Source organism: Gordionus sp. m RMFG-2023, chromosome 5, assembly GCF_954871325.1.
Source record: "Gordionus sp. m RMFG-2023 chromosome 5, tfGorSpeb1-WG-v2, whole genome shotgun sequence".
NCBI classification, from domain to species: domain Eukaryota; kingdom Metazoa; phylum Nematomorpha; class Gordioida; order Chordodea; family Parachordodidae; genus Gordionus; species Gordionus sp. m RMFG-2023.
Window position 1 is genome coordinate 30,058,506 of NC_088779.1, and position 25,911 is coordinate 30,084,416.

Here is a 25,911-nt window from a genome sequence, read left to right on the forward strand (position 1 = left end):
CTTTTAGTAACTCATCCATATATCTTTGAAATATAGTTGGTGCACTTGCCAATCCAAATGGCAATCGTCGGTAACGGAAATAGCCCTTATGAGTCACTATCGTTAGTAGTTCCTGGGATTCCAATTCTACTTCCATCTGTAAATACGCATCTTTCAGATCTATCACGGTAAATTTATCACCACCTTGGATTTTCTCTAATAAATCGTCTAAGGTAGGAATAACATGATGGTCATATAATAAACACGGATTGAGTGTAACTTTGAAATCAGCACAAATTCGAATATCGCCATTACTCTTGCGTACATTTACGGTTGGCGTTGACCACTGTACCCTGGTTATAGTCGAATCAATCTTTTCAATAATTCCTGCAGCTACTAATCGGTCTAATTCCATTTCAATTGCTTTGCGAAGTGGAAATGGTACCCTACGGGCTGGAAACGATCTTGGTACAGCGGTATCCTTTAAATGTATTCGCACTGCAAAATCACGTATATGTCCCATCTTATCATCAAAAATTTCTTGATTTTTATTAATCAAATCTCGAATTCTAGAATCTAGTGTTATGCAACATTTTTCTTTTTCAATATTGTTGACCAAATTGCGTACTTGTTTAATCATAACCTGACGAGGCATTTCTAAATTGAATGCTATAATCCATGGTAATCCGAAAAGAGGCACCCCAGTTGTATTCATTATTACCACTGGTAGAGTCCTTGTCTGTGATCCAATCCTAACATTGACTTGGGTCTCGCCCTTGACGTCTAACGGATGATCACCATATGCAGTCAATGGACTGGTTGGCCTAATTTTTGGTCGCCCAATACTTGTCCATATATCAATTCCTATCAATGACGCTTGTGCACCAGTGTCAAAATCAAATTCAACATCTAACCCATTTATCTCTGCAGTTAGTTTTGCTCGATTCTCTCGATTTTGTTGAATCTTCCAAATATTATGAATAGAATCACTTGATGACACTCTTATATAGTTTAAATTCTTTGATTTACAGCAAACTGCAAAATGACCAATTTTTTTACATTTATTACATGCCGCATTTGTAGCTGGACATCTCACTTCTCGGTTATGAATAAAACCACATTTATAACATTTAAGTTTATTATAATCTTTATCATTATTATATTTGTAGTTATTATTCTCTTTATCAAATGTATTATTATACTTGACTTTATTATAGCCTTTATCAATTGTAGTCGTCGTTTTTATTGGATGTTTATAATTACTATCATTATCATTTCTTTTGTTATTAACATTTATCTTATTAACAACTGGCATATTTTTATTTGCCATTTCTTTATCTGCTCGCTCAGAAGCTAATGCCAGATCAAGAATAAATTGAAAAGTCAGTACATTGTTATCTCTATCAAGACCGTCGGGATATAGAGCTCTAAGATCTCTTTCCAATCCCGGTATTTCCATGCCAACCATAAACTGATCACGTAAACGCTCGTCAATATCATTAAGATAATGACAACGCTTTCCAATTGTTCTAATTTTATTTGCAAATTCAGTTATGGTTTCAGTTGTTCTCCGTAATCTAACGAAATCAAATCTAGAAGCAAAAGCTGTTGACGTCGGTTTAAATAGTTTAAAACATATTGACTTAATTTCCTTAAAAGATAAAGTTTCGATCGAATCAGGATAACAAAAACGGTCCACCAACTCAATATTCTTATTGCCAAAAAATGTTAAAAATATATCTTTATATTGACATTCAGATGGGCTTACGTTTTTTAACCGAAAACTGGCTTCCCATTGAGAAAAATATCTGTGAATAGAAGTATCCAACTCGAATTTATCAAATTTAATCGTAGATAAATCCGCTATTTTTTTTGAATCTCCATTTAAGGAATTATTTTCTCCATTTAAGGAATTATTATCTCCATTTAAGGAATTATTTTCTCCATTTATCGTCGCCATTTGTAGTAATACCAACTACTAATTATAAACAATACGACCACTGATTTATATTTCAATTTATTTTTGATATCAAATTTTATTTATTGTTTTTCGAATGTTCGATTCTATTTTTAATATACAATATACATAAATAATCATTTATTAATTTATTACATATACAGGCCATACTCTTAAGTTACTTTTAGAACTTGAGATGGACTGGTCATTTAGAAACAAATAGGCGTAGCCAGGTGGAGGTGAGCAAAGGGAAATCCCCCCCAACAGAAATTTATCATTTTTCGTGAATATCATTTTAATCTAATAAAAAATATCCCCATAGTCCTCCCCTCACTTCCTGATCCTTAAAAATGTAAGCATATATCTTAAACAATATTTTGAAAGAAAGAATGTAAAAGTTGATATTTTTTTATAAAACAATTCATCATAATTTATATATTTTTGAAAAAAAGCATTTATATATATAAAAATTGAACCAAAAATGTTTTTTAAGAAATGGAATATAAGACAAAGATAAGTCTTAAGACAAAGGTGAAATATATTATAATTATTAATAATAGATCTATAAAATTACTAAATAATATAATATTATTTTTTGTAAAGTGAGTAATTTTAATTTATTTATCTTAATAAAAGTAAAATATAATTATAACTATTGATAAAATTAAATCATAAATTAAATAAAAGAATTAAAGCACAATACAAACAGTGGAATATTATATGTCGTAGATTTACAGTAAAATTGTATCAATTATCACGAGAATATCATCACCACAACATGGGTGTGGTAATTCAATTAAATCTAATATGAAACTTTCTATTTTCCATTTATTGTCAATATAATGGCATATTATAACACAGTATTAAGTTAAGCTAGCGACTGTCCACATGTCTGTGGTTATTGATAATTTACAACATATTTTAATTTTGTAAGCTTGGTATAATTTGCTTTTATTTTTACATGCGGTTTGCCGCGTCCAAAATTTTTTCATTCATAAATATAAAAGAAAAAATGTAGACTATTCATTGATTTGAAGGATATATTATAAATATCGAAGAATTAATTTGTTCAAATGAATGTTCACTCTTGGTAAAAGTCTTTATACCGACTAAATTTTCTGGCATATTTGGTTCTCTATTCCAACTATGTCAATATGGTGTCTTCTAACTAGTGTTGTTAAACGACTCGTTTTAAGCCGATTTTTAAAAACGACTAACTCAATATTTCATTCAGAAAAATTTTAAGCAAGCCTGAATATTTTATTCAGAGTTGTACATTTGCTCAAAATAAAAAGATCTAGATCTTTGAAGATCGTAAAATTTGATGATCTTTTATTTTTTAAAAATTTTGTGTAACGATCTGAAGTACGCTGCGATCAACGATCTTCAAAGATCTTCATGATATTTATTTTTTTACCCCTTTTTTAAAAGCCCAGATGTTTTTCAATTTTATTAATATAATATTTCTTTTATGTTTTATACCTCTCCACCTGCCTTGATGAAAATTGAAAAACATCTAGGCTTTTAATAAAGGGGTAAAAAAATAAATATCATGAAGATCGTTGATGGCAGCGATCTTCAGAGATCTAGATCTTTGAAGATCGTTACACAAAATTTTTAAAAAATAAAAGATCTTCAAATTTTACGATCTTCAAAGATCTTGCTCAAATTTTTGAGCTAGATCTGGCTCAAAAATCTTCAAAGAAGATCTTTTGTACAACTCTGATTTTATTCATGGAAGGTACATAGGTATAGGCATATATTAGTGAAATTTTGAGGTTTAGGCAATATTTATTTTGGCCAAAGTGAGTTAGACGTTTTTAAAAATCGGCTCAAAACTAGCCGTTTAACAACACTACTTCTCACATGATTTTTTAAATTCATACAGATAATCTTAATAATATATCTACAATAAGGTATGCCCATCTGAATTCATTTAAGGCATATTGTATTTAATTATTCTTTACGATTGTGACTATTTTTTATTTCATGTAATAAAAAATATTTGTTTTCTTTTTAAACAGTTTAAATTTTCAAAATTCCCAATTTTACAGCTTTAATCAGATGAAAACATTTAAAGGTTTTACCCATACCCTATTTACAACAAGATAAAATTATTTATATACATCTTTATTAGATTACTCCTGAACCTGATTAAACTATAAACTTCCAATAACCTTTATTCTATATCTAAGACTATGAACAACATGTATACAAGATTTTGAATCATTCGAAAATAATGTATGTTGCTAAAAGCTTAAAAATATACTAGAAGGTAATTTTTATAATTTACGCGTAAAAATACGTTTTGGTATATTATATATTCTACAAGGAACATCATACAGAAGATGAAAATATGCAAGAAATTTTATTATAATATATATCAGCACATCAAATTTAAGTTCTTTATGCCCCAGGACTAAAGAATTACTCACGTTATTAATACTTCAAACGCTTTAACACTTTCTCCCCTAATCTCGTCTCAGTTTGTTTCAATTTCATAAAACTATCTTTTCTGGTTTTTAGTATTATATACGAAAATAAAGACACCTCTCTAAAATTAAAAAGATTGGAATGGATGTAATTAGAGTTTAGATCTTTCAACAATCTAATTTTATGGGAGGAAGGAAAAGAATAACAATATAACACTTATTTAAATAATCATTTTTAAAGTTTAATTCCTGGAAAAAATAACAAACAGTTTAATATTTTTTTAAATTCTAATGTTTCCGAGTCCAGAAAAAAGCCAATGAGTCACAAATTTACTAGCTGGTGCATTGGTTGGTGAAGAATTTGAAGTCTGGCTCTTTAGTCGGTTTTTTTAAGATTCAGTTCTAAAATGATTAAAATAGAGTATGATTAAGGTCGTCAGATAATTAAAAATCTAGTTTTGAAATAATCCAATTAGATTAAAACCTAGCATTTAGCTTGATACAAATCTAGTTATATATAAAAAAATGATACCCCCCCCCCCCCCCTTGCCCCATTATCCACACCCTCAATAGTTTACATATTATCATGAGAGTTTTGATTGTTATATAGTATAACTATTTAATTGGTTATAAGAAATTTTTTTAAAAAAAGAAAGGAATTATGCAATGTTTACTATCATCGCGGTTACTATAAACGGGGAGTTATTCTTGGACCACATACAATTCGTTTAACGCGATAGGAAATTGATTCTGCAAAATATTGGTTGCAAAGTTTATCTCGACTTCACCTCCTATTGTGGAAGGAATCAATATAATCTTATTATATCAATTATTATATTTCAAGTCAATAGGTTTTAAAGGTGAGCCGATATCACTTCTTGGAGGCCGATTACCGATATCATTAATCTAATTTTTTGTTATATTCATATTGAATATTTTTTAATTTTTTTTTATAATAAATTATATAAAATCTAATTTAAAGCTTAATAAAACGTTAAATCTTGTGTATATGTTAAAAAAAACGTCTAATCGAATATTTAATTCTTTTCAAATAATTTAAATCGAATAGTAAATTACTATGAAAAACAATTATTCTATTCAATTCGTTTTAATAAAATCCTCGGAATAATTACTGTTTTTTTGATAAAATTTATTTATTTTTAATATCTATTGATAACTAGTAAATCTGACAGATGACGTGATTAACAAACTTCTATTGACTGAAAGGCCCTTTCCTATGGAAAAAATTTGCTGAAAAATCGCATTTAGTCTTTAAAGAGGAAGCAATAATAAAAATTCAGCCTTAAAAATTGGCTTTTGCTTTATAAAAAATTAAATATTAATATACATTTTAATTTTTATTTAATGTGAAATAAAAAAAAAAAAAATTCTGACTAATATATTTTCGTTAAATACGAATAGTGAATTATTTGATTAGTATTCGTTTTTGAAAAATGATTTATTTGCGGTATTCATTCATTTATTTTATAAAACAAAATATTTCACAGGCAAGACTGAATTGAGTTTAACGAGGTTTTTGATAATAGGATTCAGGGATCCGAACCGAAACGAATATCAGATCGGGTTCAGGTTCGGATAAAAATACCTGTTTGGTTCAGGTTGGATCCCTGGTAGGATCCTTTGAATAATTTAATCTAGATATAAATTGTTATCAATATTCTCATATTTAATAATTATTAATGATATCCGTTTACAATTTTAAAAACCCCTTTTGAAATCATTGCAAAAAATTGAAATTTAAAATTTTATTTAAATATTAATTTCTTCTGTAAAATTATCTTGGTTTAAGAAGAGAGAATCGTTAGAATTGTCATGACTGGATAAGGAGCCGTGAACATCTCCCGTTTCAGCACTGGAGTTCTCGTTTGATATATCTTCATCATGTGAAGAAACTGGTGGAAGTTCATCGAAAATATAAAAAAAGGGTAAAATTTCATTCATTGGCTCAAATGATTCTTGCGAGTATTTGGATGAAGATAAATCATTAGATAGTCGCCTTTTTCGTCGTTCTCCCTTGATAAATGACCGGGGCAAAAACTTGCTACTTGTGCCTGTTTCGTCGAAGCCAAATTGCTTGGCATCGTCTACGCATTTATGGAGAATGCGATTAAGTCTGTAATAATCGCAATTCATGGGTTTGGCTATTGGGAAAATCTCTTTAGGCCTGACGAATGCCAAAAATTTTGAAATTTCCCCATATGATGGATGCATGGAGAAGCAAAGACGATAAAAGTTACGAACTTTGCTATATATTTTTTTTGTGGTCAAAGTCTGATTCCACCACATGACGGAAGGCTGGATTATCAAAACCTTCGAGCTAAATTCCTCGATTTCACTGGAATTTATTGAGTCACAAAGATGCAGGTTTAACTCATCTTGGTTGATATTATTTTCATGACAACCCTCGATTTTGCATTCCTTACTATTGTTGCTTTGTTTAATATTCGAGGGCCTGAATCGACAAGCGTGAAGAGGCGTAACCGTAGGGTTCAACGTGAGATAAGAAGCCACATTAGTGGACCTATAATATTCGTATTGATAAGGCGACACGTGAACCTTATAATGAGTAACTTCATGTAACGAGGCGTACAGGGGTTCATATCCAATGTCGTAAAGTAAATTTAGCCTAACAAATCGCTTTGTCTTAATGTTAACACTATTTGTATCATCGCTAAATATGTTACATTTTTTATCTTCGCAATCATTAGTCCCGTAATTTAACCAATCCTTAACCAGTTGAGCCGCTACTCTACAACTTTCTTCTCTAGATGGAATGAAAGAAGCCTCCGGTACGGCGAACGTCGCATCCAAGTAGAGAGCGTCTATCCCAGGTTTTATAAACTGATCGAGCCCAAATAATGTGCCGGGTTTAAGAGATAGAAATTTTTCTCCAAATCGAAAATCCCCGGAATATAACACGTTGGCGAGGGGGCTTTCAAAATTAAACATTACCGAACCGGGGCAATGCCCGGCTGGAATTAGGGTCACCATGAAAGTCAAATGTCTAGACTTGTTATTATTGGAGTCACTTAATTTCTTGCATGTTTCGTTATCGTCATTTTTTTTGTTATAATATCTTCTCAACTTTTTCTCGTGATCGATTACTCCAATGGTTTCATGATCCTTTTCTTTTTCCATATTCGGTATAACATTTTCATCTTCCTTAATAATAATACCTTGCATTTTACTTATATCGCATCGGTCATCCCAAATGTTTGCATTGTTATCATAAATACGAGCCCTGATCAAAACTGGTCGATACAGTGAGAGAGCTTGAAAAAATACACTTATATGTACATACTTGGGGTCATTATAGAGCAAGGTTTTAGTTACTGGTGAGCAAAACAATCTCTTCTGTTTGAAGGAATCAAATTTAGACATATCGGAAATGCGAGTATAGAATTCGGCCGAGTCAAGGCCCTTCATATGGTCCATATGTTTGTGAGATAAGAAGTATAATTGGGAGCTTAAATTGAGGTCGAAAAAATTATCAACCGATATATCTGGATAATGAGCTATCCGGCCGTCAAAAGCCTTCATTTGGGAATTAGAAAGGGGCTAAAAGTGAATATATGTAAAATTAGTTATTTTATATGGGATTATACAATAGTTGCTAACAAATTGATAAAAATAATAAGAAATACAATGAAATTCATAAAAATTTTAAAATTAGGCTAAACGATGTTGGTAAATAATTAACTTATAAATTGTCAGCTGAGGATAAAATAATTGCAATACCTGTTTATTAATTTTTGGAATAATTTCAAAGTATATTTAATGTAATAACATATGTGCCAAATAACATTGAAGTTGGGTTAATTTCGACCTTCGAAAAAGGTCGGTGTTCCAAAACCCTCTTATCACGACAAATTTGTACGCAACTAAATGTATCCTTGGAAAATGCCTAAAAATATTAAAATCCTTCTTGATTATCCCACTAATAATATTCTTTTATCTATGATCAAGTATTTTTTTAGTTGAACCATAATACGCAAGTCTGACTAAATAGCAGTTTAAAAATTTTAAGATGTATTAGAGAAAATCTCTATTATATCATCGTACCTTTATTCTTTATTTCTCAAGTACGTTGAATATAATTAGCATATATCTCATTAAAATCCTACCTTCAGCCTCATCGTGGCGGGGGAGTGGCAACGTCTTTTGGCGGCTAATGGAGGTCTAAAAGGTTCCCTGTGATCTGGGTCTAGAATAGGATCATCGTCTCCTCGACGGGGTGTAAAAACCACTTAAAGAGATTGATGTCAGGAAGGGCATCCGATTGTAAAACCTTGTTACAAAAATTTCCCTATGGTTACAACAAAGCATGGGCGGGGTACAGCTTAAAGTACCCCGTGGGCCTCCTCATCCTCCTACGACAAAAAGAAGGATGGAAAACCTGGTGGAACCACTATTCATGAAAATGATACTTATGATGGCCATAAACGACCTGATAAAAAGTGGAGAAACCAGTTTACGGGTGATCGAGTTAAGGTTGCGACATGGAATGTTGGGAGTATGACGGGAAGAGCAGGAGAAGTCGTCGATGTATTGCACAGAAGGCATATAGATGTGTGCTGCATACAGGAGACTAGATGGAAAGGATATGGGACCAGAATGATTGGCAAGACTAGCGAAAAGTATAAATTCTTTTGACAGGGAGGTAATGATGGTAAGGCTGGAGTTGGGGTATTGGTTGCGGAGAAATTGGTAGACAAAGTAGTCGAAGTGAGAAGGCTAGACAACCAGATAATGGTTATTAAGATGATTTTTGGTAGAAAGCTGTATAATATTATTTCGGCATATGTTCCTCAGGTTGGAAGAAGTGAAGAAGAGAAAGATATATTTTGGGACAGTCTATTTGGGGTGACATCGAGACTGGCAATTGAAGAGGGGATTATCCTGGCTGGTGATCTAAATGGACATGTGGTAGCGAGTAGTGAGGGTTATGAAGGAGTACATGGAGGTTTCAGTTATGGCATGAGAAATTTGGAAGGAGAGAGGATTTTAGATTTTAGTGATGCTATGGATATGATTGTCTGTAATACAATGTTTAAGAAAGAATCAGAGAAGCTGGTGACTTATAAAGTACCAAAAGTGCAGTAGATTACTTGTTATTAAGGAGATGTGATCGATGTATAGTAAAAAATGTGAAAGTAATACCGGGAGAAGAATGTATAAATCAGCATCGACTAGTTGTAGGAGATCTCACTTTAAAAGGTGCCAGGGTCACTAAAAGAAAGTTTGTCCCAAGGCTCAAGATTTGGAAATTGAAGGAGGAGAGTGCTAGATGTCAATTCAATAAGACATTGGCGATTAGGGAGGCAGAGATGTCACAAGCATCTGGGGTGAATGACAAGTGAGAAGTCACGAAGAAAGCCTGGGTGATGACAACTGAGGAGATATGTGGAAGGCCAAAAGGGCCGCCTAGACATAAGGAGACTTGGTGGTGGAACCCGGAGGTAGCAAGAGCCGTGGATGAGAAACGGAGGTGTTTCAAAGTATAGTATAATAGCAAAGAAATAAATGATATTTACAAGATAGCTAATATAAATTAATAGCGAAGGCTCAAGAAGAAAAAAGATAAGAGTTTGTTAAAGAAATGGAATGCGCTGATGGAATTGGAAATATAGTTCGAATGGCAAAACAGATGTCAAAAAAGAGGCAGGATGTGATAGGTGTAAAGTGTTTGAAAAATATGGAAGGGAAAATGGTGGTTGATGGTAGTGGTATTAAGAACACCTGGAAGATTTACATGAAAGGACTTTTGAATGAAGAAAATGAATGGGATAATAATATTAATTGTGCAAAGGTAGAAGGTCCAGGGTGTAAATTTAGCAAGGACGAGATAAAGAGAGCAGTGAAAAAAATGAAAAAAGGGAAGGCATCGGGTTTAACGATGGAGGTATCAGAGATGTTTAAAGGTTCTGATGATTTAGAAATTGAATGGTTAATGAATTTAGCCAATCAAATTGTCACAGAAGGTACTATTCTCGAGGACTGGCGAAAAAGTATAATTATCCCAGTGTACAAGGGGAAAGGTGATCCTTTAGATTGTGGGTCTTACAGAGCTATTAAACTCTTAGAACATGCAATGAAAGTTTTTGAGAGTGTTAGAGAAGCGGTTAAGGGAACAAATGAAAATTGATGAAATGCAGTTTGGTTTTACATCGGGAAAAGGCACGACAGATGCAATTTTTGTGGTGAGACAAATTCAGGAGAAGTATATTGCGAAGGAAAAGAAACTCTATTATGCGTTTGTTGATTTGGAGAAAGCATTTGATAGGGTGCCGCGTGAGATTACTAGATGGGCCTTGAGAAAATCAGGTGTGGAGGAATGGTTGGTTACCGCAGTGATGGCAATGTATGTTGGAGCACAAACAGCAGTACGGACGGATTATGGTGATAGTGACAGCTTTGAGGTGAAGGTAGGACATCATCAAGGACCCGTGCTGAGTCCATTATTATTTATCTTAGTAATGGATGTGGTGGCTAGAGAAATGCGTGAAGGACTTCCCTGGGAGTTATTATATGCAGATGACCTTGTATTAATGGCAAACAGTGAGGAAGAATTGAGGGATAAAATTAGTAAATGGAAGATGGCTATGGAAGCAAAGGCCTGAAAATGAATATAGCAAAGACAAAGGTGATGATTGGTTGGGAAAATCTAAAGATAGAGGAATCCAGTAAGTGGCCCTGTGGTGTATGTGGGGAAGAGTTGCTATAAATTTAATCTAATGCACCAGATGCCATAAATGGATACATAATAGATGTAGCTGGAAAAAAAGGAAGTTTGATGTTATCAAGTATGACTTTTATTTGTAGATCGTGCATGAAAGGGGTACATAATAATGATAAGGTAGAAAATGGTGGTTTGGATATTGGCAATAGGCTAACCCTAGAAAAAGTGAATAAGTTTTGTTATTTGGGTGATATGCTAAACGCAGATGGGGGTGTAGATTCTGCCGTTGTAGCAAGGGTCAGACAAGCATGGAAGAAGTTCAGAGAGATGTCGTCTATTCTTACAAATAAAAAAGTTTCTTTGAAATTAAAGGGGAAAGTTTACGTAAGCTGTGTGAGGAGTTGTTTAGTTTATGGCGGCGAAACATGGGCAATGAAAGCGACTCATGAAGTCAAATTAGAAAGAACAGAGATGAGGATGGTTAGATGGATGTGTGGGGTATCTCTGAGAGAGAAAAAAACTAGCAAGGAATTGCGAGCAAGATTGGGTATAGAAATGATTGGAATCGTAATGCGACGAAATAGACTAAGATGGTTTGGGCATGTGGAACGTATGACAAAAGATGACTGGGTAAAGAGATGCACAATGATAGAAGTAGGAGGATTAAGACCTAGAGGAAGACCCAAGATGATGTGGACAAATGTGATAGCGGCGGATATGAGAAGCATGAATCTTACAAGTATTGATGCTCAGGACCGTCAAAAATGGAAAGGAAAAATCAGAGGGAAAACTGGCCTACCCGGGTAAACCTGGAAATCGCCATAAAACGGAGAAGAGATGCAACGTATCTTAAATTTCTTAACAGGCGCTTCTTATAAAAAAATTATTTATTAACTCCTATATGTAAGAATGTAAATTTAATTTTAATGTGTTTATTTAGCCCTTTCATGAGTAAAGAATACTCAATAGAAATTCTTTAAAATTATTGTAATTTTTTTTTTGATTCAGAAAATAATATAGTGGCTATTAAATTAATCAAATTACTTAAAAACAGTTTTCAATATATAATAAAGAGATGAAAAAGATTTATAAGAATACTTTTACTTACAAGATATCATTTCTAGAAGGTTAGTAGTGTAGTAATACAACTACTCATACTGAGATATACTTTGACTCAATATGCCTTCATTAATATTAACAAACTACACAAAGCTATTGATAAAAGTAAAGAATATCATTTTTATAAAGTATCCCCAAAAATTTCAACGAATTGTAATACTAAATATTTTTCAGAGACCTGCAGAGGCACCATTTGCACGGCCCGGCTCGGTTTTAAATTTTTTAGGCCCGGATATTTTTTTAAAAATTTTTTTACGGCCCGGCCCGGATAAATTTCAAAAAAATTTTTTACGGCCAAAATTATATTCGACCTGGTATATACAAAAATTCAGCCATGAGGTATTTTACCATATTTTTCAGCGAGTATTATCGCTTATTATTTAAAAAATAATAAGAAAAAAGCTAATATTTTGAGTATATTATATTGAATTTATTAAAATTATAAAACTGTTATTTATAAAAATGGATATTTTGAGCAAATACTATATTTTTTGCATTTATAAAAATAAAACTAATATTCATAAAAATGGTAATATTTTGAGCATATACTATATTTTATATTGCATTTAAAAAAAATAAAACTATTATTTAATTTATAAAAATGGAAAATATTTTGAGAATATAATATATTGTAATTAATTTACTATTTAATTTATAAAATAAAAATAAATCGCTATTTAAAAAAATGCATGTATAATAAATAGTATTTTGAAAATATAATCTAATTGCACAATATTTATATAATTTATTTTATAATTTTTAAATATTTTATATTACATTTATAGGTTGGTTTGTCAGGTGTAAAAAAATTTATTAATTTTCATGGATTTACCATCACATTTATGTCTTTTTAGATGTGATGTACCATGTTTATAATTATAAGATAATATACTTGAACAATTCTTACATTGTACGTAGCCAATGTTTTTTTTATTTTCATCTATGATGATGTTAAATTTAGCCCATATTTCAGATTTTAAATTATTATTTGTATTTCTAAAAGAATAAATATTATTTATAATTTTATTAATTATATCATTAGTATTTTGTGCATGATATTCCTTTATTTGATTGTTTTGGTAAATATTCAAAAAATTTGAATATGAATTATAAAAAATATATATTATTAATACTTGAATATTGGGGCTTATTTAAGATATTCCTATATTTGATTGTTTTGGTAAAATATGTTGTAAAAATTTAGATATGAATTATAAAAAAATATATTAATACTTTGTATAAATTTGCAGGAAATTAATAATTAGATCGATCTGTGGGTGTTAGGTGTGTTAACCATCACCCAATATTATATTAATCATAACTATAATATAATATATTCTTATAACCATTAACTCATAATGTAAAAATTTTTATAAAAAATATTAAGGCCCAGCCTGGCCCGGGTTTAACAATCTTAGGCCCGGCCCGGATATATTTAAAAAAAAATTTTTAAGCCCGGCCCGGATATATTTAAAAAATTTTTTTTAGGCCCGGCCCGGGTATATTTAAAAAATTTAAAATATGGCCCGGCCCGGGCCTGCAGGTCTCTGATATTTTTTCTATTAACCAGGTATTCCTTAAAGAAGAATATATTATATATATATATATATAAAGGACACTTTTGCATCCCTGTTTCATTACGGCCAATAATATATTCCATTCCATTTTGAAAGTGGTTAGGACTGTTCCTGAAAGATGTCAAAATTAATCTTTATTTTAGTCAAATATTTATGATTATGAACAATTACACATATCCATCGCCCTACGTTTAGTTTTGGGTGCAATGAGGTCGCGTCCTGCGTTTATTGTGGATAAACAATTGAATTGAATTCGTATCAACCCAAGGCATGGTTTTGAACCCGGTATCAGGGTTCCAAAATTCGAAATTGTTTTTGTAAAGATCATATCAAATATAATTACAGATGAGATTATCTTGTATTTTATCTAAATCTATTGTATCATATAAACCAAATCCACATAAAGGTATTTTTATATAAAACTATAAATTAATAATAAATTGACAGCCCGTCACTTCTTCAACGTCATCAGGACACCTTCCCTCTTTACAAACAATTTTTCATTTTTCCATCTCACATTCACCCTCCAGCATCATATTCCAATGTATTCCAGCATCATACCATTCCATTCATTCAACCAAATCCCATCTGCCCATTACCAATGTACTCCTCACACCATTCCAATGTATTCCATCATCATACTATTTCATTCATTCAACCAAATCCCATCAGCCTCCCATTTGTCCATTACCAATGTATTCCAGCATCATACCATTCCATTCATTCAACCAAATCCCATCTGCCCATTACCAATGTACTCCTCATACCATTCCAATGTATTCCAGCATCATACTATTTCATTCATTCAACCAAATCCCATTTGTCCATTACCAATGTACTCCAGCATCATACTATTCCATTAATTCAAATCCCATCTGACTCCCATTCGCCCATAGCATTCATCATCATCCTCAAATCCCCATTTGACCATTACCATTACAATTCTTCATCATTCCTCAAATCAAACTAGCTCATTACAAATCAAATAAAACCATTGCCATTGTTAATCATTTGCCCAGTACCATTCTTCATCCCTACATCTAATTCACCATTGTTCTCCAAATCATTTTCCATCTTGTTTCATTCGCAACCTTCTCCATCCCTTCCTTTGATCCTGTATTGTATCATTATCATTGTGATTTCCTCATTACTCATCCTCCAATCTTGATTGAACATTTCACCTCCCATCTTTACCCATTAACCATCTAACCTCAAAATACATTTCTATTTTCTTCTTTTTTTTTAAAAATTTTTCATTCTTTTTTTTTAATTTTCTTTTTTATCTTTTTCTTTTTTTTCTTTCTTTTTTAAAAATTTTTTCCTTTTTTTATATAATTTTTCTTTCTTTCTTTTTAAATTTTTCTTTCTTTTTTTTAAATTTTTTTCTTCTTTTCTTTATTTTTTTAAAACAACATTTTGACAATACCAATATCAATAATTTTATACATATATAACATTGTTTACAAAAACTATACATAAATATATAATCATTTCTTGCTACATTCATTCATAAAAAAAATATTTAAAAACACCATATTCTAATTGGTTACCACCAAATAAATTATTTAAATATATATATATTTTCAATCACTCATTAACAATTAAATATTATTAAATTATATATATATATACAAACATACATTCCTTCCATTTTCCCCTCATTACCATCAAAATTTACATAAGACAATTTATTTTACATAAATAAAAAAAAACAAACAATCGAACAAATAATCAATACAATTAAAGCACAACATATCCAAAACATCCAATTACAATAAAAAATAAACCAAAATTACATTCATCAATACTTTCAATGCACAACAAACATTTCCAAAACATCCAATTACAATCAAAAATAAACCAAAATTACATTTAAAATCATACAACCTTTACCATAACAAAACTACAAAACAGAATTTCTCCTATACAATAATTACAATTAAATATACCCCCCCCCCACCAATTATTTATCTTTTTAACCAACTCCAACAAAATCTTATCCCTTACTAATTTGAATATAATTTCCATTTTAAATAAATTTTATTACCATATTATGAATATGAAATTAACATATCATCTATAAAATTTACTCACATTTTATACAAATTAACTCAAAATCAACCTTCAAAAATTCCTTCCAATCTTAATTGATCTAATACCCCAAGCAAAAATTTTCCTTTACAATAAACCTATTATTCCCTTTTCTATTTACACATAATACTATATGAATAACCTAAAAAAAATCAATATCTTTTCATCTTACCATTACATTACGAAAAATATAATACAATATGTGTTGCTTTACATCTTTTTAAAAATAACATAAGATTACCCCCCCCCCCCCAATTATCACTAATATAAAACATTTAATACTATATGTTGCGTTATCTTATTTCTATCTAAATAACATTCACATTTTCCCTATGAATTATACTTTAATATTTTCCTATATTATCAACAAAAAAAAATATAAAACAGCTCTATCTTTCTTACCACTTTTTAACGTTTTATTTTTTCATTCTCAACAATATTTACACGATAATTCTCATTCAACCTAATTATACATAAGAATTAATTCGAAATACCACTAATATCTCAATAAAATAAAATAAGCATTAATTCGAAATACCACTAATATCTCAATAAAATAAAATAAGCATTAATTCGAAATTATAAATACAAGATATTCTCATTTATTAAATGCAAGATATTCCCATTTGTTATTATATTTGATATGATCTTTACAGTTTTTGCAATAATCAAATAGGGATTTGGGGATGATGATGAATGATGGGTATGGGATGATGATGAATGGTAATGGGCAAATGGGAGACAGATGTGATTTGAATGAATGAATGGTATTGATGCTGGAGTACATTAGTTTTTTCGTCCTGGCTTGTTTCCGCTTTCATCATCCTCATCTAGCGCCAATTTGTGCAACTTACTACTCACACGCAATAGTGCACGTGGGCCTAACTTATTAGACAGCATTGTTGGCATGGCCTTTAGAGGCAGGCTAATACCGGCGTTCATCATCTTAATAACCTGTATTGTAATCATTGCCGTCCACACAGCTGCGTCAAAGCCTGTCTCTTTTATGCTTGGTACCAATACATACCCGGTAAACCAGTCATAGCTCAACCACGACCCTATTTCAGCTATACCCAAAACATCAACCCAAGTCGGTTGTAACTCGTCACTATCAGTGACCTTCACCAGTTCATCCATTGCATTAATGGTGAAACACCTCCACGTTATCGCCCAAACTCTAGTTGCTCTCGACCACTGCCGCAATGCATTAACAACATGTAATCCGTACGACACCATTTTGAAGGCTTGCTTCTCTTTAGCATGTCTTGCATAATCCATAGAACCCTTATCAGCTATCCACCCGTTACCTTGCAGATACAATTCTGCTCTCAAATCGACTTCAATTGGCGCACCCATAATGCCCCAAATATCAGGCCACGCATTCCAAATCCAACTTAAACACAAAGGATTTACAATATACGGGATCTTATTTCCCCACGTGCCACGCCAGCTAGCATTTTCACCCCAGTGCAGTACATGTTTATTTCTAAGATTCCATCCTCTACCAATGAAGAAAGAATCATTGAAAGTCAAATTAGTGAAATCCGTTAAAAATTGCATAGCCGATTGCATAATCAACGGTATTTCAGGTTTACCCCTCAAGTTATCAAACAAACTACCCAACCACAATGAAATGCTAGCATCCACTCCGGGGCTCATCGCATTCATAACTTTGCCTGTAATGTTAAACATATTCAGGGTAACACTGACTCCGATTGAAAGAAGCGTACTAGTAGTCACACTTAACTTGAGAAACTCGTCCGCAAAACAACTTCTCAAACTATTTATCTCAGGCCTGAGCTCAGAATGTTTCGCCAAAGGATAAGCAATGCTGAGCGCTCTCCATAGCCAATTATAATCCATTGGTAGCGGCCAATCACAACCACCAATTTGTAACCATGAATCCATATAATCCGAAAGTACCCGGGCTGTCCCCTCTTCCGTTCTATTCAAGGCCCGACCAAATACTACCATACAAGCCCGAAACCAGCCTTCCATTTCAAACACCTCGTCACCTCTTAAATCCGCCAATCTGTGCAGACTACTTCTGATTTGACACGATGATGCGTCCCTAAGTCTAGGTAGCTCAGCCGCATCTGATGCATATAATACCATCCGTATCGGCTCGCAAGTAACACTTTCTGAACACAACTTCCAGTCATGTCGTTCCGGAGTCGTAAACCTTGGCAACCCCGAGGCTATCAATCCCAACACGTTAATATCTCCAGCATTGAGCTCGTCTGCAAACCAAACAAATCTACCTTCCGTTATATCAGCGCTCATACGATCGGCCAGCGCATTCTCCTGATTGGGGGTCACGTCTAATCTTCTCTTAACCAACGCACTTGCCGTTGCGTCTAATATGCACGGTGATATATTTCTTAATTCATATATATATCTTTGGAAAAATAGGATGTATCCAACTCCATAAAAACTAGCATTATTCACACGCAGTAGATTGTCGTTCAGCTTTCGGGATATTTTGAAACCTAATGAGGCCGAAACTTTACCATGTAAAGCTGAAGCTATATTATTTCCCTGTATGACACCAGCTACAAAGAATCGGTCCGCTGATGCCATGTCCATTGAATCTACCACTTGTGTAGTGTTCATTTCAATTTGGTATGATCCAGGTGCATCAAGTGCAGTTAGGTATATCTTTTCTGAGGTGGTATACAAAGGTAGTTTACCATTAATATCAGCCACCACCAAGCGCGACACAAATTCGACATATGTACGGTCGTCTTCGCCAGTGGTCACATGCATGTATGAAGGGTTCGAACTGATACGTTCTCTCACCGGTATAATCACGTGTTGGGCTGTTGTTGGCCGATCACATAATATTTTAACTGGGCGCCACAGTGCGCCTGAAATACTATGACTCCCTAGCTTCTTCGTGAGAGTAGTTTGTAGCTTGCTCTCCTTCCTACCGCTTTCCTCTTTCTCCTTCGCTTTTATGCAAGTCTCTTCCTGAGATTCGGAGTTATCGTCTCTTCCCTTGCGACGGCTCTCCTTACCTTCTTTGTCCGGATTGACCGTTTCGGAGGGGTTTACACTATCATTCTTACCTGGTTTATCACCATCGCCAGATTTAAACTTTAGCGGCTCCGTCGTACCAACAGACACGTCCTGTGATTTGATAATCACTCTCTCTATAGTTTTACCTTCCTTAATTAAAGGTTGACCCGAAGGTTTAAGATCAACCTGTTCCTTTATCTCATTCTTAGTCATTTGCAGTATGTTGTTTTTTATTATGAGTCACCCACAACAAGGCGGACTGTACCACACATAGACAAGGCCGTTGCAGTCTCTTGGCATTTAGAGCTTACGCTCACTTAGCACACCCGATGATGTTTTGGCCAGGTTGTTTAGAAACAACCCTCTATGTATATCATAATCTATGGCTTCCAATATACAAACAATAGATTAACTCTATTATATACCAACTAATAGCTATGGTTAAAGCCCATATAAGTCTCCTTATATGCGCCTTAAAGAACCAAGAATTAATATGGATATTTTAGGGATAATTTAATGTTCGCTATATGGCGGCTACTGCGCTAAAGACATCAGTGGTAAGTAGTACTAAGGTTTTACCACCTCCTAACCTAAATAAAGTGCTTCAAAGAAATATCATTTATATAAAGCAGTCCTTAGTACGATAGGACAGTTTTGTGGTGGAAATCTTATCAAAAAAATTTAATGGCTGATTTTTCAAATGGGCCCGAATATACCCTGATCCCGAAATACTCGGGGTTTGAGTGGTTTTCTTAAAATTGGTCCATGTTTACAAAATTCCCACAAAAGCAATTTAATATTCTTCAATCAATCATCGAGTTAGTGAGCATTCTAAAAGAAAATTCTCGATGGTATTATCATCATCATAGCCTAGTCAAACAGACTCAGTAAGAGTATGACTATGCCTATAATAAACTAAGAGGCAAACATATATCTATCGATAGAAAAATTAGAAATTTTAAAATTACATGAACTATTATCGGTCTAATGACTAATGTCTTCATGTTTGCCACTAACATCCTAAGAATATTCGATAGGCTCACTTAAACTCACTAAGATCATTGGTAGGAAAGGAATCTTAAACCTTGCTATCCAACGAGGAGTTCTCTTATAGCCATGTCCATCCTCCATGTGGAAATATTTTTCCCATCTTTTATAAATAAAAATTTCTAAATTAAGTACCCAGACAGTGTTCTAATTCGTCTTCTAAATAGTCGTCTGTATAGCTTCATGTAAACCCTGAAAAGAAGAAAGTTATTTAAATTCCAAGAATTTGAGGCTTAAAAAAATTAGATTACATCAAAGCTTTTCATATAAAATACATTGTATTTATATATATATAGCTTATAAGCTATAAAAAAATTGAAATGTATTTCAAAATATATATTGCCTAAAAAAAATGACGTAACCTTTTAGATTTTCATAATTATATTATTATAATATTACGCATAAATCAGAATAGCTAACACCATAGCGAATCTTTTTCAAATATTTTAATTAATATTAATCCCCTCTTTGCAGATCTGTATCTTCATGTTAGTCAATTTTTAATATAGGAAGAATTGTACTGACTGAGAGGAAACCCCATACAACGTTTATCATAATTACACTGGAGAATGTTTTATAATATGACTGGCAACAAGGAATTGTACTCTTTTCAAATCACGGAGGCATTCAATTACTTTCATTTTTAATATCATTCAATATATTCCTTATTCCAATTTTATTCCAAGATAGACATTGAGCTTTAGTCAAAAAACAAGTGGTTTAATTTGCCCTTCCCCATAAAGAATGTGAAGGTCTGTTGGAACATAGTATTTTTAATTACTAGGATTCGGAATTGGTATTAAATTTTACATATTGTCTATTGAGAAAGTAATGTATGAATTTTTCTTTGATACCAGAATGCCTTCTATTTTCCTTCAATATTACTAATCTAATATTTATTTATTTCCTTAGCTTCTTGAGATATTCTCATTTTCTCCTATTAAAATAAATATTCATTTTAAAAATTATAAGAGATATAGAATTACCAGGCGTATCCTTAAAAACGAGGCCTTATAAATTTTTTGACGTTTAGAATTGTTCTTGTCATTCAAATAGAATAATCTAGGTGGGACAACCCGTTAAATTTTGTACTTGTTTAATAGAATTTGCTGAATTTTTTAAAAATGTGTATATAGGGCCTCATCGTTATTCCAAAATTTTCTTGACAGTACAAAGACAGCTAGACACCTATCATACATCATACCCTTTAAAATCTTCCGCAACCGAATTCTCGATTCAAACAGTATTTGATTCAACGCCTTTAGATTTTTTATTAATGTATAAACTAAATATCGTGGCAATAAAGGGTTTCGCAGTGATTAACCCTCCACTAATTCTAAATGGTGATTTAAACAATGTCAGGATATCGCGGTTGGATATAGTTAAATATTATTAAAATTTTTGAATTAAAAATATACAATTACAATAATATTAGAATTGTGCCGTTATTAAGTATCGAATCGGGCCCCATATGTAACGTTTTTGAAAAAGTATCTAATTAGTCATTAAAAAAAATATCGATCCGATATTTTTGATTATTTTGTATATAATTTCATAATAAAAATGGATCCAAAAAAATTCAATTTATTTGTAAAATTTTTTTTTTATAAAGGAAAAATCGAATTGCTTTAAAAAGATAATGCTAAAAAAAATTTGGTATCATTTTCTTTTTTTTATATTATCTGGCAACAAGAAAAAGGTTTAAACGTATCCAAACGAGTATTTAGTTAGTGCTGTTAAACTTCGAAATTAGCCAGCTAACTCGAGATTTTACCAATTTATAACCAAAGTTCGAAAATTTGGGTTCAGAGATGATAGAAGGCTTTAAATTATCGGCCATATTTCGATAGTTATGTAATATTAATTTTTTTTAAAAACGTTTCGTAAAAATCGGTTTAACTACAAAAAATCGCTTCGTCTTAATCCTATTTTTTTTTATAACCGTCTAACTCAATATTTTAGCCCAGTAAAATATTGCGTAAGTATTAGAGATTTTAACTAATAAATTTACCAATCCTTTTATGCCATCGATAAGCAAAGTTTTCATGCCAAGTGTAATATCTTTCTTGATAAAATAATGAGTCATCCATTTTTAAAAATCGGGTTCAAACGGAGCGATTTTGCAGAGTTGTTAAAGGATCTAGATACAAAAAAATGTGGTATTTGTATCTGTATCTAAATAGATTTTTTGATTAAAATATCAATATCTAGATATCATTTTAGAAAAATGTATCTGTATTTAGATCCATTTAAAAAGTAACTTTTAACAACTCCACGATTTTGTAACACTAAACAGTACATTCAGATAAACATTGACTCTATTTGAGATGCTTTTGGAGAGTAAAACAAACCAAATGAGGGTGAATCCCTAGTTTAAAATTTGTTTGGCCTGGGGTTAAACATAAATGGTGTTCAAAAATAAGATGAACCAGTATAGTAAGAAACCAAAAAAGATTATTAATCATTTATAATTTCCCCGCTTCTATAATATAGGTCATATTTCAAAAATATTTCTTTGTATTCTCTTTGGTTATTCCTCTCTCCCCATGCTCTATATAACTAATCAATTCCTCTTCATCATTAGGATTTTGAATCCTGGCAAAATTGATCAGATTTAAACTATAACGAATTTAACATTCACACAGGTCTAAGTATATTGTATCAAACTAATTAATATTTTAACAGTGGTAGTCTGTCAAATATAATAACCCATACATGGGTTCAGGCCTAGCTACACCCATTGGGGGGGGCTGACAGAAGTTTTGGAGGGGTGGTTAATAAATTTTTTTCAACATCATAGAATGAATAATTGAGATAAATATAATTATGATCAAATATGTTTATAAAATTAAATGGAAAATAAGAATTGACTCATAGCTGGAAAGAAATAAGTTGATTTAATGATTTTGCACATATAAAATAATGTTGATATCCTTTAATAATACTTGTTAGGGATTCAATTATAAAATATATATAACTATATTGTAATTGCTATTATGGTCAATGATTGAGCAGTGTAAAATTAATAAAAGGATTAATAGTTAATTTTATTTTGGTTGAGATATTTCCAAAAGTAATAGTTTTATGTATTTTCCATATTTTAATAAAACCAAGTTATCTTGAAAGACTTTTTAATAATTCTCTTTAATGATGAATTGACTCACAACTTGATGTGGGCAATTATAACTGATACAGAATATTTGGAAATGCATTTTTATATGGGTATAAAAAAATATTGTAACAATCTTTTAGTCTTGTTATCCTCTTCTATGTTTTCCAAAGTCCCTTTAGTTGAACTTTCTTCCAGTTGGCTAAAGCCATTTTGGTATAAGTTGATTCACAATTGTTTAAGTTATAGATCCTACAATGAAGGCAAAAAATTGCATCAGCTTCAATTAATTATTTAATCCTCTTTGTATTTATAAAACTTTAAAGAAAATTCTCTTCCATTGTTAGTAACAGTCAATTTAAGTGATGTTGGTATTGTTATTAAAAAGCCAAATTTGGATCGATTTTTAAAAATAGTTGATTTTGATTTTAGCCAAAATAACATTATGTAAGCCCCAATTTGGCAAATATATGTCCAAGCCTTTCCCCTATATATGAGCAAATCCAGACTTATATAATATTATTTTGGTTATAATTTTAATCAAGCCATGTTTTAAAATCAACCCAAAGTTGGCCTATTTGGCAATACCTAATTTACATAAATTATTTGGAATAGGAAAAATTAAATCTAACCTCCCATTTTGTTTTGGAAGCTCAGGCTCATTTTCTTTAATCTAAATCTTGGCACATTCATTTTCACCTTAATCTGCCAAAAATATGTTTACATTTTCTATATTTCCTCATTACAATATGAGCTATTAGGTATTAGACATTAAACAGCTATTATTTCTCTCCTATTACTTTCCTTTCTTATTTTTAAAAAGTATTTTCGATGTAAATTTTTTTGAGAAAGAGAGGGGGGGGGGGGTATAACTAAGCTGTTTAAATATTTTTCTGCACCCCCCCCCCTCCAATAAACCTAAAATTGGGCCAAGTGTCTTAATTTTTAATTACAATTATCAGTAAAATAATTAAACCACCCTTAGATTAAAATAAGTCAAAATTATAATTTTAATAAAGGCTTATAAATTATAAACTTTAACAAGAATTAATTTTGGCTTTATAAATAAATATCATACCTATCTTATTCGGTTCGCATACGAAATCTCCAAGTTCAAAATGGCCAAATATATTTGTACGTAATTTAAAACACCACAAGTAACATAATATTTCCTATATAATAAAATACAAATATATAATATAGTGTAATATAATATAAAATATATAATAATAATATAATATAATACTAATAATATAAAATAATAATATAAATTAATAATATAAACTAATAATGTAATACACTATAATACTAAAATAATGTAATATTATAATGTTAATATAATATAAAATATACAATAATAATATAAAACCAATATAATATAATACCATTATAATATAATACGAATATTATATAATACCAATATTATATAATACCAATATAATATAATACCAATATAATATAATACCAATATAATATAATACCAATATTATTATGTGTAATTTAATATAAGATATATAATAATAATATAATAAAAATATAATATAATACCAATATTATAATGTGTATTATAATATAATACCAATATAATATAATACATATAATATAATACTAATATAATATAATACTAATATAATATAATATAAAACAAATAATATAATACTAAAAAGGTACTACATTCTAATACTATAATTAATCTTCTAAATATACATAATATAAAATATAAAATATAAAAAAAATCCTAATATATGTATAATATAATAAAATATATATAACTAATAATGTATCACACTATAATATTAGTTTATTGTAATATTATAATACAAAAAAATCCTAATATAAGTGTAATATAATGTAAAATATATATAATTATAAAATATATAATAATAATATAAATGTTTTAATCAGGCGTCTTCAATAATATTTGAAATGTAGTGGATGGTGGTCATTGATTCAGAAGTATATGAAGCTCACTTGTCTTACTAGAAACTATAGGAATAAATTTTTTTAAAGTTTTATATTGATTAATAAGTATATGTAACTCACTTGTCTTACTATAAACTATAGGAATAATTTGTTTTTGATTCATAAGTATATGTAACTCACTTGTCTTACTAGAAACTATAGGAATAATTTTTTATTAATTCATAAGTATATGTAACTCACTTGTCTTACTAGAAACTATAGGAATAAATTTTTTTTCACTTGTCTTACTAGAAACTATAGGAATAAATTTTTTTAAGGTTTATATTGATTCATAAGTATATGTTACTCACTTGTTTTACTAGAAACTATAGGAATAAATTTTTTTATTGATTCATAAGTATATGTAACACACTTGTCTTACTAGAAACTATAGGAATATTTTTTTTTGATTCATAAGTATATGTAACTCACTTGTCTTACTAGAAACTATAGGAATAAATTTTTTTATTGATTCATAAGTATATGTAACTCACTTGTCTTACTAGAAACTATAGGAATAAATTTTTTTTAAGGTTTATATTGATTCATAAGTATATGTAACTCACTTGTCTTACTAGATACTATAGGAATAATTTTTTTATTGTTTCATAAGTATATGTAACTCACTTGTCTTACTAGATACTATAGGAATAATTTTTTGTTGATTCATAAGTAATGTAACTCACTTGTCTTACTAGAAACTATAGGAATAAATTTTTTTTAAGGTTTATATTGATTCATAAGTATATGTAACTCACTTGTCTTACTAAAAACTATAGGAATAAATTTTTTTTAAGGTTTATATTGATTCATAAGTATATGTAACTCACTTGTCTTACTAGAAACTATAGGAATAAATTTTTTTAAGGTTTATATTGATTCATAAGTATATGTAACTCACTTATCTTACTAGAAACTAT

The 25,911-nt window shown here is 30.8% G+C and overlaps 3 protein-coding genes across 5 annotated transcripts; 2 read left to right on the forward strand and 1 right to left on the reverse strand.

Annotated features, from left to right (window-relative positions):
• Window positions 1-5,818: 5,818 nt before the first annotated feature.
• LOC135929489 (protein artemis-like) lies at window positions 5,819-24,219 on the reverse strand. 3 transcript variants are annotated; one of them, XM_065466094.1, is made up of 2 exons: window positions 24,108-24,219; window positions 5,819-7,947 (listed from the first exon to the last, which is right to left on the reverse strand). In XM_065466094.1, exon 2 carries the CDS (start codon window positions 7,927-7,929, stop codon window positions 6,139-6,141), a length of 1,791 nt encoding a protein of 596 aa, XP_065322166.1. In that variant the 5' UTR covers window positions 7,930-7,947; window positions 24,108-24,219; the 3' UTR covers window positions 5,819-6,138. The 3 variants fall into 3 exon arrangements, with proteins under 3 accessions (XP_065322166.1, XP_065322168.1, XP_065322167.1); XM_065466096.1 differs by lacking the exon at window positions 24,108-24,219 and adding an exon at window positions 23,662-23,749; XM_065466095.1 differs by lacking the exon at window positions 24,108-24,219 and adding an exon at window positions 13,807-13,960.
• LOC135930331 (uncharacterized) lies at window positions 8,714-9,492 on the forward strand. The gene is made up of 2 exons (XM_065467113.1): window positions 8,714-8,866; window positions 9,046-9,492. The coding sequence occupies exons 1-2, from the start codon at window positions 8,714-8,716 to the stop codon at window positions 9,490-9,492; spliced, it is 600 nt and encodes a 199-aa protein (XP_065323185.1).
• Window positions 11,195-11,875, forward strand: LOC135930332 (uncharacterized). Its single transcript, XM_065467114.1, has one exon. It carries the CDS (start codon window positions 11,195-11,197, stop codon window positions 11,873-11,875), a length of 681 nt encoding a protein of 226 aa, XP_065323186.1.
• Window positions 24,220-25,911: the final 1,692 nt, after the last annotated feature.

Excerpts from the sequence above, each read along its gene's own strand:
- LOC135929489 (XM_065466094.1), bottom strand. The coding sequence starts at position 7,929 with ATGAAGGCTTTTGACGGCCGGATAGCTCATTATCCAGATATATCGGTT.
- LOC135930331 (XM_065467113.1), top strand. The coding sequence starts at position 8,714 with ATGGGCGGGGTACAGCTTAAAGTACCCCGTGGGCCTCCTCATCCTCCT. Across the intron at positions 8,867-9,045 it reads GTGGAGAAACCAGTTTACGG|GGAGGTAATGATGGTAAGGC; the intron begins GTGATCGAGTTA and ends TTCTTTTGACAG.
- LOC135930332 (XM_065467114.1), top strand. The coding sequence starts at position 11,195 with ATGACTTTTATTTGTAGATCGTGCATGAAAGGGGTACATAATAATGAT.